At 46.4% G+C, this 16,923-nt stretch overlaps 1 protein-coding gene across 1 annotated transcript in view; it reads right to left on the reverse strand.

Moving 5' to 3' along the window:
• Positions 1-2,878: 2,878 nt before the first annotated feature.
• Positions 2,879-16,923, reverse strand: part of LOC458683 (PRAME family member 20) — a 47,360-nt gene continuing 33,315 nt past the window's right edge. The window contains exons 3-5 of the mRNA XM_009437895.4: positions 6,877-7,176; positions 5,890-6,517; positions 2,879-3,518 (exon numbers count right to left, since the gene is read on the reverse strand). Of these exons, the coding sequence (XP_009436170.3) occupies positions 2,955-3,518; positions 5,890-6,517; positions 6,877-7,176 (1,492 nt within the window). The 3' untranslated portion in view covers positions 2,879-2,954. The remainder of the gene's footprint in view (positions 3,519-5,889; positions 6,518-6,876; positions 7,177-16,923) is intronic.

Here is a 16,923-nt window from a genome sequence, read left to right on the forward strand (position 1 = left end):
GCACAGTGTCTCTGTAGTGATGGCGTGAGTGGTTTCTGGGGGTGCAGGCGCCACCTGCTTCCTCGGTTGTTTCTGGGGAGCTGGCACATGCTGCCTTTGTGTGTGGAAGTGGGTGTGGTGCAGGCCGAGGCAGGAGGATGCTTTGGAAGCAGGGAATATCTGGGAAAGCAGTTGATCTGGCCCTGGCCCAGAGATCCCTACCCACCACAGTCCTGCTTCTACAGGGCAACGGTGGGCAACCCATTCTTTTCCTCTAATCCTACTGAAATGTTTGGCTTTCTCCCTCCCTCCCTTCTTTTTCCACTCTCCCTCTCCTCTTTCCTGCATTTCCTCTCTTGACTGAGGCCTGCGTGGGGCTTGCTGGTGCATCATGCACCTACTGCTTCTTCCTAGGGATCCCCTGGAGATGACTGTCCACTCAACACCAAGATGGGGAAGGACTTATTGAAAAAGACCCACATGACCACCACTCTCCCGAAGATTTTCCATGGATCATTTCCCTGAATGCTCCCATCAAGCCTCCCAGCCAGGTTCCTCTGACCACTCTACTTTGCTATGGGAACTCAGAAGAGTCCCTTCTTTTCCAAGAGGGTTTACTAGATGCCAGGCACTGTTCTCAGCATGTAACCCTTCTAAATAAGTAACTTATTCAACACACATGTAATGGTGTGAGGTAAGGACTATGATTAACTTTGTGATTCAAAATTCTTAAATTCATAGATGAAGAAACTGAGGCACAAAATAGTGGATGCAAATCACAGTCAGCTCTCCTAGCCCCAACCCAGAGGTTGAGTTTTGACCCTCGGCCTGGACTGCAGGAAACCTTCAAGCAAGCTCTCAAGTGGGTGCAGCAGGAGGAAGGTCTTATGATCTTGGGGAAATTTGGTCCAGATACTTCCGGAAGCAAGCATCCTCCCATATCTGACTAAAGAGCAATACTGACTCAGGCAAGAAGAAAGTGAGTGGGCAGGGTAAGGAGGAAAGCGAGGCTGAGGTCATGGCAGCACCTGTGCCCTGACACTGCTGGAAAGACGTGTCACCAGAAGGTACCTACAGGAAGCGATGGGATTTCATTCATGCAATCTGATCTTACGCTCTGATAGTGTCATGTGGAGCAGCTGCAGTTACATGCCTGCGTGGCTGCATCGGAGAGAGGTGCATTGTGTGGATCAGAGGCTATTAGCCAGTCAGGGTTTGGGGAGGCATCTGATTTTTTCAGCACAGCAAGGAACGGCACAGTACATCAAGTCCCCAGTGCATTTCTCTGTATCTTGATCTTCCTCTACTTGTGCTTTTCTGTTCCTCTGCCTGGAGGTTTTGCCTCCATTCTAGTCTCTGCTCTAACACAGACCTTGTGTGTACTTTATCGCAAACAGTTCCCTTTCCACCCCTCAGCAGCGGGCCCCACTCCCTTTGTTTCGCCCTTTCTCAACCTGAAAACGTGTCATTTACCTGCCAGCTTGCTTATCTGCATGGAGCCCATGCTCCACTAGGGCATGAACTTGGAGTTATTTCTGCTGCATCCTCTGCCCTTGCAAAAGTACCTGTCACCTGGGAGGCACTTAGCAAGTACTTGTTACCTAAATGGACAATGTGAAAAATCACCATGCTCCACTCGCAGGCCAGGCTGCTGGAGATGACTGTATGGACTCTGGACTGGCCCTCTGAGCGTGACCGATACACAGAGGAAGGTGGGTGCACAAGGACTGTGCTATTCTGTAGGAATCCTATGAGGAATCTGCTGGGCACTATCACAACCTGGAGTCAGGGTAGTTCGGGAGGCGCTGAGGCTGCTGCAAGATGGCTCATGAGAGCAGGCAAGCTCCCTCGCCTAGATGGAAGAAGCACTCAGCAAGCAAGGCACTGAGGACCCTTCCGCTAAGTGAGGCTTTCTTACCTATCTCTGGTTCCAGGGTTTACATGGGTGGAACCAGGATGCCTACAGCAGAGCTTCAGCAAGGACAGGCAAACAAACAGAAACTGACAAGTGGACTAGCAGAATGGACTGAAGGCTGCTCTGTAAACTTCTCCCACCCAGCAGTAATACTCTGGCTTTCTATGGCCCTGTGTGTCAGTTTGGTCCAGGCCTTTCTATGAAGCCGCTGTACATATCTTGGTCACTCATAAGTTCCCCTGCGTCTGCCTTCTGTCTCCATCTACATCAGCCTTGACTATATTCCACCCACATGGTGCTGGGGGCCTGGGCCTGTGAACCTCTGACCTGTCCTCTCCTGCCAGACTCAGGCCCAGCTCTCAGCTGCTGTTGTTGCCGGGCCCCTCCCAGGGTGCCTGACTCCAGATCTCTGCCACAGATTCAGGACTGGACTCAAAGTTCTCCTCTCTGAGGTGCCTTCCCTGACCTGCTTTGGCAGCCACTCCTGATTCTTCTGACTTTGCCCTGTTGTAGGGACTTCCTAAACGGTTGTGACCCATGCTCTCCATGTATGCCCGGTCTGAGGACAGCAGCGCCTGGCCCAAGCACACGCTCGATGGTGATCAGCTGACTGATGGCCGCGTGCTCTGGGTTTGGTGCCAGGCATGTGCCTCCTTCCAGTCTCCCAACAGCCCCCAGAGCTGTTCAGACCTCCAGTGCACAGCTCATGTCCAAAGGTGGGGAAGTCAGCTAAGGACCCACTTCATTCTACCCAGAAGCATAAGACAAAGAGAAACTGAGTGAGTGGCCAGAAGAGGGAGTGTTCGCCAGGGAGGGCTGGACCTCTGGGGTCTCTGGTGACCTGACGGTAGAGCCACCTGGATAACGTGTGCCGATTGAATGAACAGGTGAAACAGGCCAGGCTTTCGACTGGGGAAGGGGAGCGAGAGGAATGAAGAAAGCGCCAGACAGTTCCCATGGAAGTTTATTTTATGTTCCTTGCAAACAACATGTGGCCTCAGCTGTGATTCCAGCTGCCCTCTCTGACTTCTGTTCCCTGAGCCTGGCTCCTGTTCTTCATTCAAACTGCACCAGCTGCATAAGCAAAGACAGTGGAGGGGCTCCACTGCATGTCAGCCTGCTGCATGGCTTGCAGCTGCTTCTGTATCTCGGCCTGCAACTGGCACAGCTTGTCCTCGTTCACAGGACCCCGGCAGACGCCATGCAGGTAGATGCAGCAGTCAACTGGGATGGGATAGAGTACCTGCTTCAGCTCCATCAGCCCCATCGTGTGCTCCAGCAGGCTCAGGAGGCAGGCACTGGAGATGGGGTTGTCGGACAGGCTCAGGGAACTGAGGTGGGAGCAGCGGCACAGGGTGGGCAGGAGGGCACTGAGGTGGGCATCCTTCAGCCAGCAGTGTTTCAGGTCTAGGTGCTGCAGTGTCCCTGAGACCGCCCTCAGCAGGGTCCCCAAGGGCCCAGGGATCACGTAGGACAGGTCGTTGATGCTCAGATCCAGCTTCTTCAGGCAGGTGGTATGATGGCTCCGGGACAAGTAGGTGATGTCAGTGTCCAGAAGCTTGCAGTTGCAGATCTCCAGGGAATGTAGTGGGACCCACAGACAGCTGAGGAGAGAAGGGTGGCTCTGTGAGGGGAGGGCCCAGGCACCCCACCCGGAACACCTATTTGTCCATGGAGGAGGCTAGTCCTATGGCCACCCCCTCATCAGGGAAGCCATTTACCAGCAGGGTCAGGAGCATGTCCTTTGGTGTCCCAAGGCCTGGCTCTCTCTCAACAGACCTACCAGGTCCTCCACGAACCCTTCTAACTCTAAGTTTCTCTTCAGTGAAAGGGAGATGCACATTATCCATACCTAATAAGACTGCTGAGAGGAGCCATTTGAAAGCGCTTATCTGATGAGAAGTAACCATAGGCTGAGGCCATTATTCCTCAGGTTTGGGTTTGGGGAAGCTGCTGCTCAGGCTTCCATTTAAGCCAGGGCTGGGGGTCCTGAATGCCCTATCTTGAAATTTCTAGGAGACGTGCACAGAGTGGATACTGATTGTCCTTCAGGGCTCTGTACCCACCTGTCTGGGGCAGTATGACCTCAGAAGAAGAGGCATAACCTGTGCTGTCTCAGGATCTTTTCTTGGGGACCAGCATAACATTCAGCAGTGCCTGAAAATGTTTGTTGAGTAAATAAACATATTATTAGGACAGGCGCAATGGCTCACACCTGTAATCCCAGCACTTTGGGAAGCCGCAGTGGGTGGATCACCTGAGGTCTGGAGTTCAAGACCAGTCTGGCCAACATGGTGAAACCCCGTCTCTACTAAAAATGCAAAAATTAGCCAGGCATGGTGGCCCATGCCTGTAATCCTAGCTACTTGGGAGGCTGAGGCAGGAGAATCACTTGAACCTGGGAGGCAGAGATTCCAGTGAGCTGAGATCATGCCACTGCACTCCAGCCTGGGTGACAGAGACTCTGTCTCAAAAAAAAAAAAAAATTAAAAATTAAATTAAATTCATGGAAGGCCACTGTTTTGGACTAAGCTCCTGCACTAGACCTCAAAAGACCAGAGCAAACCAGAATGCAGTCACTCATGCTAAGTGCCAGGTAATCAAACTGAACTTCGAAACTGGTCAGTTTTCCAAAAAACCGGAGATTCACACCAACCAATCAGAAGGGGCCCAGGATGATAAGGAAGTGCCCTCTGTTTCAACCCCATAAGGAAAATAACCGTCAACTGACCAATCTGCTTTTTGTTTTGGCTTTTTTCATCACTTTTATGCTTATAAAGCCAGTCTCTTCTGCTCAGCTCATCAGAGCTCTTATTCTATTTTATAGAATGGGAGGCTGCCCCAATTTGTGAATCACAAACCTAAGCCAATTAGAAGGCCAGGCATGGTGGCTCATGCCTTTAATCTTAGTGCTTTGGGAGGCTGAGGTGGGAGGATGGCTTGAAGCCAGGAGCTCAAGACCAGCCTGGGCAGCAAAGCAAGACCTTGTCTCTCCAAAAAAGTTTTTAAAAAATTCGCAAGGTGTAGTGGTGCGCATCTGTAGTCTCAGCCGCTTAGGAGGCTGAGGCGGGAGGGTAGCTTGAGCGCAGGAGTTTGAGACTGCAGTGAGATGTAATCGTGCCACCGCACTCTAGCCTGGGTGACAAAATGACGCCCTGTCTCTAAAGAGTAAAAAAAAGCCAATTAGATCTTTAAACTAAATTTGTTGTAATTTTTTTTTGAGACAGGGTCTCACTCTGTTGCCCATGCTGGAGTGCAGTGGTACAATCATGGCTCACTATAGCCTCAAACTCCTGGGCTCAAGCAATCCTCCTGCCTCGGCCTCCTGAGTAGCTGGGACTAAAGATGCACTATGCCCAGCTAATTTTTCTTTTTGTTTTTGTTTTGTTTTTGAGATGGAATCTTGCTCTGTTGCCCAAGCTGGAGTGCAGTGGTGCAATCTTGGCTCACTATAACCTCCACCTTCTGGGTTCAAGAGCTTCTCCTGCCTTAGCCTCCCGAGCAGCTAGGATTACAGACACATGCCACCATGTCCGGCTAATTTTTGTATTTTTAGTAGAGATGGGGTTTCGCCATGTTGGCCAGGCTGGTCTCAAACTCTTAACCTCAAGTGATCCTCCTGCCTCTGCCTCCCAAAGTGCTTGGATTACAGGCATAAGCCACCGTGCTTGGCCTTAATTTTTGTATATTTATTTGTAGAAATGGGGTCTCACTTCGTTGCCCAGGCTGGTTTCCAACTTGGCCTCAAGTGAGCTTCCCACTTCAGCCTCCCAAAGTGGATTTTATTTTTTATAGCAACATGCATCTTTCACCATCAAATATGTTTCCAAAGCAGATCCCAGCCATCAGCTGCATCTGAACCCTCAGTTCCCAGGCTGTGCCCACAATTCCATGAGCATCTAAGAATAAGCCCCATTTCCTGTCTTGTTCCCCTGACCTGACCTCACTTGGGAGTATTCAGAGGACTCTTCTGACGCCCCTGCCTACCCATTCACCTGAGTATAATGTAGTTTGCCTACGAGGTAGGAGTGAGACAGGTGCAGCTTCCGGAGGTGGCCCAGCATGGTGAGCTGGGAGAAGAAGTAGCTGGAGGGCCGCCTGACCCATGAGGAGAAGGCCCACTTGTAGTAGAAGAGCTTGAGGCTGCGCAGGTTGAAGATCCTTCCCAGCTGTATGGCAGATAGGTTTGGCTCTGCCAATACCAAGAAGTTTCTACACCAGTAAAACACCTCCAGCTCCTGGATGAAATCCAGCCTGAGTGTCTTCAGGATCCTCAGCAGACTGTCGACGGCCATCTTCTCAATGTGCAACTTCCTACAGCAGAGATGCAGGGCCCCGTGGCTCTGTTCCACTTTCGTCAGGAGGTCGGAGAGGAACTTATCTAACTTGAAGAAGCCTCGCAGGAAAAGATCAATGTGTATTTCCACTGCTTCCCATGGCTGCTTTCGTCCTTTTTTCGTGTTCTTTGCTGGCTTGGGCCTGGCCGTGGCCTGGGGCACCTCTGCCTTGACTGCTGATGGTAACCAAAATGGGAACTTGGCCAAGGCTTCAGAAGCCCCTTTACCACAGTAAAGGACTTGCTCAGAGTCCAGGGTGAAATCCAGCATCCTCAGTTCTGACTTCCTGCGGGGAGAGGGGTGTGATGAGATGCTGGGGAGCCCAGGTAAGATGAGTGGCAGCAGCCCTGGGCTGCTCCCCAGGCCCCAGCACCAGCCCGCCTCGCTTCTCCTCTCCAATAGACTTTTCCTCCCTCACTCAGGCTCCTTGTCAGCCCCTATGCCTCATACAGCTTGTACCACCACCCCTAGAAGGTAAAAAGCCCTCTCCTTAAAGCCTTCTAGCTGTACCATCAACCACTTAACTCAGAAACATATAGTTTCCCCACTTGTCCCTCTAGCCAATTTAACGCTCCCCTCCCCTGGACCTCAGCTCACCCTCCTTCTGGCTCTGAACTGAGGTCTTGCTCCCAGCATCCCCCTTACCTGGGACAAGCCCTGTGGGCAGAAAAGGCCTCCAGCCCATCCACCACAGATTGCAGGCTGTCTTGGTTGGGCCACTGCACTATCAGAGAGCCCAGACGGAGAAACCGGAAGGGCCAGGCCTGCACCAAGGCCTTCAGAGCCTTTCTGTGCCCCTTGGCAAATGCAGCAGTGAGTAGTGGCGGGAAAAGGTTCACTGTGAGCTGTTCCAACACCAGTGGAACTGAAGCCTCATTGCTCAGCAGGCTGTGGGCTGCAAGTTCCAAGAGGCTGAGGGGTGCTGGGTGGTTCACCTCCATGGACCTGGAGCAGAAGAAGGTAGAAATCCTCAGAAGACTAATGGCTCAGCATCACTCCCAGGCCAATGTGGGAGATGCAGGCCTTTCGCATCTGTCACAGAACCAAATGCTGGCTCCTCCCTCCATTCAAGACCAAAACCCCACAATTCAGGTCTTGTAAGCCTGAGACCCTGGAGCCCTAAGGCCCTGGGGACATGGGATCCAGAACCTTAGGGGTTTAGATCTATTCCTTGCTAGGCTGTAGAGGCTTGGAATTGACCCACACTTTCCTCTTCTGCCTTCACCATTAACATCATGAACACCTAACTAAGGACACTGTCCCAAAACTCCACATCAATTCTCCCAAAGCGTATGTAGATTCTGAGCAGTTCTCATCACTTCCAGTTTTACCAAGCCATTATCTCTTGCCCCCATTACTGCAGTGGCCTTCTAACTTGTCTCTCTGCTTCTGTCCTTGTGCGCCCTGTGGTCAAAGTCAGATCATGACATTCCTTTGCTCAAAACTCTAGTGGCTTCATTTTCACTGTGAATACAACCCACCCTGCAGCTGCCCTCAGAGTCTAGCATCCGAGCATCTCAGGGCCCACCTCCTGTCAATCCCCTCACTATTCACTCTGCACCAGCAACCTACACTGGACTCCATTTCTCTCCTCAAACACCAGCAACGCCCTGCTTCAGGGCCTTTGCACTTCCTGTTCCCTCTGCCTAGAAGTGTCTTCTCCCAAATATCCTCATGGCTGGCCCCCTTACTTCATTCAGGTTTCTGTTAAAATTTCACATGAGAGGCCTTCCCTGACCACCCAAGTAGAATAGCACTCCCATCCCTTAATTACAGCTTTATCTTTCCTAATCTGATTTACAGCACTTCTTATATCACCAGTTTTCTGTTTCTGTCTCTCTTATACACATACACATACGCAGACACACACATGCGCGTGCACATAAATGCACACAGTCGTATATTATCTGTCTCCCCTCTGCTAAATTATAAGCTCCATGAAAAAAGGGGCTGTGTCTGCTTTCATTACTGCTGTAGTCTGAGTGATAAACATAGTTCCTGACATACACCAGACAAGCAGGATATATTTTAAACGCATTTCAAGAGCAAGTTTGCACAATACACGCTTACCACAATCCCACTGATGGAGTTGAGGGTAATGTGGAATGGACGGTTTTTTTCTATGCTCTCACAGAGCATCAGGTTCAGGTTAGTTATGGATTCTTTCAACTGCCCAAATTCCTCTTTTGTTTCTGCCCAGTGAAATGCGGGAGTGTAGCCCCATCCCATCACTTTCCACGGTTCACCACAGAGCAGGGCTTTGTGCAAGGAGGGGGATGTTCTAGACCTGCACTGTCTGATGCGGGAGCCCCAAGCCACATGTGGCTACTGAGTACTTGAAATGTGGCTAGCATGACTAAAGGACTGAATTTTAAATTAAATTAAATTCTAATTAATTACAATCTAAATAGCTTCATGTAGCCAGATGCTACACTTCTGGACGGCAGAGTTCTAGAATCTATGCTAGTCAGAGACAAGAAACATTCATTCACAGTCTCACAAGCTATGGAATCTATTTGTATGAGGCCTCTACGGCCTTGGCAACAAACTGGGCAAGGACAGAGGACAGTATAAGAAAGGACAATTATTGGCCAATCATACATGGGAAGCTATCTAGCAAAGGCTTAAATACTAGCAAATCAAATCAAAGGCCTGGCACACTAAATCTATAAATATCTCTTACAAATAGTGATCAAGTACGATTGAGCAAGAATGGTTAATGTTAGGTTTATTAATTATTAATGTCAATGCATTTGAGAAAATCAAAGAAGAAATAGAAGGCAAGGTTCTGAACCTGATATTTAGTAGTGGTGTTTTATAAACATTGCTTTTTTTTTTTTGAGACGGAGTCTCGCCTGTCACCTAGGCTGGAGTGCAGTGGCACAATCTTGGCTTACTGCAAGCTCTGCCTCCTGGGTTCACACCATTCTCCTGCCTCAGTCTCCCAAGTAGCTGGGACTACAGGTGCCTGCCACCACGCCCGGCTAATTTTTTGTATTTTTAGTAGAGACGGGGTTTCACCATGTTAGCCAGGATGGTCTTGATCTCCTGACCTCGTGATCCGCCTGCCTTGGCCTCCCAAAGTGTTGGGATTACAGGCGTGAGCCACCGCGCCCAGCCAACATTGCTTTTAAAGTTAGAAACAAGATGAAGACGGTGTGGCCACCATGAGAGTGTGCCCTGCACCTCCAACTCAGGAAATGCACCTGAACCAAGGGCCCCACCCACTGCCCTTAGGAATCCCTGGCAGTCTCAAGGCCCAAGTCACACCACCACATGCTGCTCACCAACAATGACTGGGGACAGATCAGTTCCTGGGAGACAATGTGACAGACTAGTTCCTGGGAGACATCACTCCTCTGACAACCACCTTTGGCTTCAGGACTCCCTGATGGCTTTGCTAAATCTTCCTGAGTGCACACGTTTCCACCCAACCTTCCCTCCAGTTCTGCTTCACCAAACACAGCAATGTAGGTCAGTGGGGTCTCCATGCCTTCCCGCTCACCCCTCAATGCCCCTCATAGGGGGCTCCCCTAGTAAAAATCCTTGGATGCTTTTCCCATCTTGGTATCTGCTTCTAGCAGGACTTTGCTGGAGTTTAGGATGTGCCTTCCCAAAATACAGCAACTTGGCATACTGAATATTTTAAGCTGAAGGAATTTGAGAAATGGCATGGGCAGGCAGGATTTTCTGACCTTCCCCTGTAGTAGGTATAAGACCCTCCTGTGAGAGGTACTCCCCTTATACTGGAAGGAAAGGCATATCCTTATTTCCAAAGACGAACGCTTGCCAAGCGGGATCTGAACACACAGGCCCGCTGTTCTGCCATTTTATTACACTTGGCTCATACTCTCATACTTCTTTTGTCTTATCATTATTTCTCCATGACTAATCAAAATTTTTTTCTCTCTCTATATGTAAACATATATATATATAAAATATGTGTGTGTGTGTGTGTGTGAGAGACAGAGAAAGACAGAGAGACAGAGAGAGACAGAGAAAGAGAGAGGGAAAGAGAGGAGCTGTATCATGGGTATTTTTGTTGATGTCTGAATTAGAAACAAGCATGCACGCTATCAACATTGTTTGGGAAAGTTGTAGCCGGTGCAGTAAGACACATAACAATAGGGTTGTCTAGGGCAATAAAAAGAGGCAAACGATTATGTACGTAGTGTAGGGAAAAAATGGTGTTGCGGCTCAGAATGTCACCCTGAAATACGGAACTTTGAAGGTGTCTCTCTGACTTTTCCCTGCCTTTCTGTGTGAGAGCTAGTCATAAAGGAATTCTCTGACCTTCCTTTCCTGAAAGTAGGCAGTGAGACCTCTACCCCATGTGACAGGTGTCCTGTCCTATTACCAGGAGGAAAGAAATGCTACACAGAGGGGCCAAGAAGAATCTGAACGAACAGGACTTGCTAAGTTCTCCCCAGCTTATTACCATTAGACCACAGGATTTTTGTCCAATCATACTTGTACATGACTGTCCATCCTTCATCAAACCTAAGCATACATATATACAGATAGTCAGCTGCAGTGACATGCACCTGTAATCCCAGGTACTTGGGAGGCTGAGGCAGGAGGACTGCTTGAGCCCAGGAATTCAAGGTCGGTCTGGGCAATATAGTAAGACCCCAGTCTCTAAAAAAAATTTTAAATTAAGAACTACAGTTCTCCCTGGGTCTTTGAGTCTTCATTTCTGAAGGTTCCTGTATCACGCAAAACTTTGATACATTTGTTATGATGTCCTCTTGTTAATCTGCCTTTTTAAAATAGGGGTATCAGCAAAGACCCTTGAGATGGGTGAGGAAAAGCTATGATTTTTTATCCTCTACAATGGAAAGCAATGGATCCTCTGTAATGTACCCTTCTGGGTTATCAGATTTGAGTCCTGTTCATTATCTTTGAGCTATTTTTTAACTTTGTAAGTTGTAGGTAACTGATAGACATATAAATTCTGTCTGGTCTGGTAACGATTTTCTCCTAACTTCCACCTGTGGAAAATTTTGTCTCCATCTGAAATTCATCTCAACATCCCTTCATGTCATATAAATATGTGCTGTCTTAACTCTTCTTTAACATCTGCCTGGTACTTCATATTATATGAGTAAAACAAATTCTTTAATACATGTTCATTTCTATATCTGTATAAAGTCACAATTCTACTTTTCTGAAAATTATCTTTTAACAATTGAAAGCTAAAAAGGATAAAATAGGAAACAGTTAATATAATTAATAGGAGTATTTCTGCTGATGTGACTGCGCAAGAGTGCCCAGTATTTCCAGCAAGAACTGAGCTGTAAATGTATAATGGCAGAAGTAATGTAGACGTATGAAATAAACCATTCACTCACTTTTTTCTGTCATCTAGGGATGACAATAAATGTGAAAACAGTATTAAGAATTAAAAAATTAATGCAATGGAGTAAAATTAATAAATGGAAAGATGTAAATGGATGAGGAGAGCAAATATTGGAAAGATATAAATATTGTTATAGTTAGGACATTTTAAATAATGTCTAATTATGACTTTAATCTAGAAGAAATAACAAAAACAAAACTAAGAGAAGACTATTGGAGAGATACTAATGTGAAATTAATTCAAACTGGCTGGGCGTGGTGGCTCATGCCTGTAATCCAGCACTTTGGGAGGCTGAGGCGGCTGGATCACCTGAGATCAGTTTGAGACCAGTCTGGCCAACATGGTGAAACCCTGTCTCTACTAAATATACAAAAAAGAAAAAATTAGCCAGGCATGGTGGTGCATGCCTGTAATCCCAGCTACTCGAGAGGCTGAGACAGGAGAATCACTTGAACTCGGGAGGCAGAGGTTGCAGTGAGCCAAGATCCGGCCACTGCATTCCGGTCTGGGCGAGACAGTGAGACCCTGTCTCAAAGAAAAAAAAAAAAATTCAAACTTAAAGTTACTGGAAATTGAAATTATTCTGAACCTTGAGAGAAATGTGGCTATGTGGCCTGAGTCATGTAATATGCAGCTGCAACTTCTACTTCTCTGATTTAAATCAACTTTCTTCCTTATTCTTGTACTATAGAAAATTAGGAAGACCTAATGGCACTGGATATAAGACCCCTTCAGATCACTATCTCTTCTTAGGGAGTAACAAAGTAATCTTTCTTGGAATATAGCATTCTATAACCAACCAAATCACTGTAATGAATGCACTGGTTTTGTATGGAAAACTCTGTAATCCTGCTAAAATTTCTCTGTCTCTGCCTACATAAGTGAAACCTTAACTTCACTGCTTTGGAACGCTGACCCCATTCATCTGGAGTTAGTGTTTCCTGGGTGGCTATACTCAAGCTTTGTGTGCAAATAAACTCTATATTTAATCATGTGTTCTGATCTCACTATTTAACATTAACACTAATATTACCATATGTTTACATAAAACAATATTATTTTGACCTGAGAACAGAAATCAACCCATGAAAACACATAGAGCAAGCTCTCCCAAGAGCTCGTAGAATTATTGAAAGATCTGATTTTCATTATCCACAGAGCCTGACCATAGGTAGCTTAGGCAAAAAGAGGAACTTTCTGGGAGAGGATTCCATTGTAGCTTACCTAACTGAAGAAAGCTGTCTAACAAAGTCAAGGCCTTGGCAGCAGGATACCCTGTCTACCCTCTGTTCCCTACCCTTAGAGCTATGCCATAAACCCAGCAGCAAAAAACCCTCCAGGATGGTTCCCTGGCTCTGTCTTCTCTTGCCAAATGTCAAATGGCTATGAGAGAGGTAGATTTGTAAGATGCACCACCTAGGAAAGAAAAAAACTCCTGCCGATAAAACTGATACCTATGAAGGTAAGACCCATACTGATTTTTCTGAGATTTCAATCTCTGACACATCCATAATGAACAATGAGTGGGACTCCTTGGTTGGTGAATGAACAGTGCTAAAAGGTGGAGTACGGTGTTACAGTGAGAAGATAATTTTTTGGCCAATAAACATATAAAAAGGCATTCAATATTACTAATCAGGGAGACACAAATCAAAAATACAATGAGCTATTACTTCATATCCATTAGGATGGCTACCATCAAAAAAACAAAATAGAAACAAATGTGTTGGTGAAGATACGGCGACATTGCAACCCTTGTACAATGCTGGGAATGTAAAATGGTCGAACTGCTGGGAAAACAGTACGGTGGTTCCCCAAAAAACTAAAATTAGATCCAGCAATTTCAATTCTAGGAATATACCCAAAAAGACCAAAAGCAAGGTCTTGAAGATATATTTGTACACCCATGTTCACAGCAGCATTATTCATAACAGCCAAAAGGTGGAAGCAACACAAATGTCCATCAGCAGACGAATGGATAAACAAAACATGATATATAAATACAACGGGATATTAATCAGCCTTAAAAAGGAGGAAAATTCTGACACACGCTGCAACACATACGGACCTTGAGAACATTAGGCTGAGTGAAATAAGCCAGTCACAAAGGACAAATACTGTATGACCCCACTTGTATTTCCAGATTGAAGATTATTTTAAACTGAAGACATTTTGAGATACGGCAGATGCAGAAAGAAGCCATTTCAGAGCTTCCCTTATCTGGCTACAGGCAGAGCCTTCTAAGAATGAAGTTGTCATAAATCCTCTCTTTAGGAGAGCTTCACTCCCAGACAGGGCCACTTGCTATGGGATGAGAAAATGTATAAGCAAACATTATCACCAAGTGTCATACCTTCCATTTATTCTCCTAAAAGGCCATTTATCTTTCCCATGGAAACCCTTTCTCCCTTCACCCTTTCCCCTATAAAGTTGGTGTATAAATCCCTATCTCTAGTTCTTCAGGGAGCTTCTCATTTAAATGCTGCCCCACACACATGTAAAGAAATCTTGTCTTTTCTCCTGTTAATCTGTCCATTGTTTGGTTACCTTTCTCCCCCTGTTAATCTGTTAATTTGCTAATTTGCAGCTCCCACACACTACTGGACCTGAGATGGCAGAGGAAAAGCTTTCCCTCCCAGCACAGTTATAAAAGATATCTACAATAGTCAAATTCATAAAGACAGTAAGAATGGAGGTTTCCAGGAGCTTGGGTGGGTGAGAAATGACACAAGACAGGGACCCCCTCTTAGGAGCCTGGAAGTTCCCAAACATAAAAAAATTTAAAACTCTTGAGTTCCTCCAAGGGAAATTCTAGATATCTAGCTAGTCCTAAAAAATAAATAAGTAACTCGGGGCTGGGTGTGGTGGCTCATGCCTGTAATCCTAGCACTTTGGGAGGCTGAGGCAGGCAGATCACTTGAGGCCAGGAGTTCAAGACCAGCCTGGCCAACATGGTGAAATCCCGTCTCTACTAAGTGGTGCATGCCTGTAGTCCCAGCTACTCGGGAGGCTGAGGCGTGACAATCTCTGGAACCCAGGAGGTGGAGGTTGCAGTGAACCAAGATTGCACCACTGCTTTCCAGCCTCGGTGACAGAGCAAAACTCCCTCTCGAAAAACAAATACGTAAAAATAAAATAAATAACTTGATAAAAAGGTATCATGTTTTGCAGGGTCTTATTTTAAAAAAAAGATAATAGTAGCCTAAAATAATTGCCAAGGAAATTAGATCTAAAGATGTTCAATTTTCCTATAAAAACTAAAAATAACATCTTAACATATATCTCTGAGTTGTCTTTCAGAAGCCTGGACCCTCACCAAATGCAACTGTTGGCTCATGGACCTTTGATAAGAGAGTTGAGGACTGAACTTTGACCACCATTCTTTGTTCTAAATTTCTTCCTGAGGGGGCCGGGTGTAGTGGCTCACAGCTGTAATCCCAGCACTTTGGGAAGCCGAGGTGGGTGGATCATCTGAGATCAGGAGTTTGAGACCAGCCTGGGAAACATGGCAAAACCCCATCTCTATAAAAAGTACAAAAATTAGCCGGGCCTGGTGGCACGTGTCTGTAGCTCCAGCTACTTGGGAGGCTGAGGTGTGAGGATCACTTGAGCCTGGGAAGTGAAGGTTGCAGTGGGCCAAGATTGTACCACTCCATTCCAGCCTGGGCAACAGAGTGAGCCAAGATTGTACCACTCCACTCCAGAGTGCACCATTCCACTCCAGAGCCTGGGCAAAATCAATAAATAAACACATGTTAAAGATGTTATTTAACTGGTTAGTGAGGAAACTGAGAAGGTGTTAAAATCAGTTCTAGGGAGAATCCAAAATAAGATCCAGAATATTGAAGTGAATATGCAAATGGAGGTAAAATTGGCTTCCAGTAGGGAGAGAAGCCAATTGAATAGGACAAAATGTACATGTCTAGAGATGAGAATTATGTTGCAGTGCTATCACCAGTCTTCTAAAGTAGCTCAAAACAATGAAAGACGAGAGACAACCTGGAAGGGTTGTGATCCACTTCAGTGGAAAACTATCCTATCCACCTAGGATAGGATAGAATCCATCATTCAGCCAGCTTATTCATCCCAAGTCATACTAGATTTAAGTTTGAGTTCTACGAGACAGACTAAAATTTACAGCGCTATTTCATTACCAAATTCTAAAACATAAATTGAAAATGATGTCTCTAAAAATTAAACTACTGACCAATCTCACTTACGAATATCAATGCAATGGTACCATTAAGACAGTTAATTGGGAAGTCATGAGGCTAAGATGTCTCTAGCACCTTGAGTTTCTACCTAAGCCAACCAAAACCCAATTCAATGTAAAAAGTAAAATGAAATTTAAGATTAACCAATCAGAAACTGCCAACTAACCTCTAACTAGGGACTTCCCACTTTAACCAATCAAATATGTTTTCTTTGTCTTGTTTCTGTGAATACTTTATCAAATTTCCTCTGTTGCCCCCTTTCCTACCCACCCACAGTGGAGCACTGAACTACTTGTGGTCTGGTGCTGCCTGATTCATGAATCAATGAATGCTCAAATAAAGTCATTCAAATTTTATTGTGCCTAAATTTATCTTTTAACAGCATCCAGCAGCACATGAAAATAATAATGGAGTATCAGTAAATGAGAAATATTAGTAATGCAAAGAGAGTCCAATATGAGCAAATCAAGTCACCATATATAATAAAATTTACCAAGTTGATAGGACAAAAGAGGGAAAAAAGAAACACCTTGGCCGGGCGCGGTGGCTCACGCCTGTAATCCCAGCACTTTGGGAGGCCGAGGCGGGTGGATCACGAGGTCAGGAGATCGAGACCATCCTGGCTAAAACGGTGAAACCCCATCTCTACTAAAAATAGTAAAAAATTAGCTGGGCGTGGTGGCGGGCGCCTGTAGTCCCAGCTACTTGGGAGGCTGAGGCAGGAGAATGGCGTGAACCCGGGAGGCGGAGCTTGCAGTGAGCCCAGAGCGCGCCACTGCACTCCAGCCTGGGCGACGGAGCTGGGCGACGGAGCGAGACTACGTCTCAAAAAAAAAAAAAAAAAAAAAAAAAGAGATTGAATGTGGCGAGGCCCTTCAGGGCCCAGGCATGGAGCCCTGTACTGGGTATTCATAAACCATTTCTGCAGGCTAGGCTAGGTTGGCCCTGAAAGGCCCAGGAAGCTGGGAGAGCCAGGGAGAGACATGATGGAGTTGTGGCAGGGTGAGATGTGCCCCTTCCTCCTCCTAGGACTGGACGCAGAGAATTTGTATAAAGCTCTTTACTAACCAGAGTCTTAATTAAAGGAAAGAATTAAGGAAAGCCCTAAAGGATCTATGG

The sequence above is a fragment of the Pan troglodytes genome, chromosome 23 (assembly GCF_028858775.2).
Source record: "Pan troglodytes isolate AG18354 chromosome 23, NHGRI_mPanTro3-v2.0_pri, whole genome shotgun sequence".
Lineage (NCBI taxonomy): Eukaryota > Metazoa > Chordata > Mammalia > Primates > Hominidae > Pan > Pan troglodytes.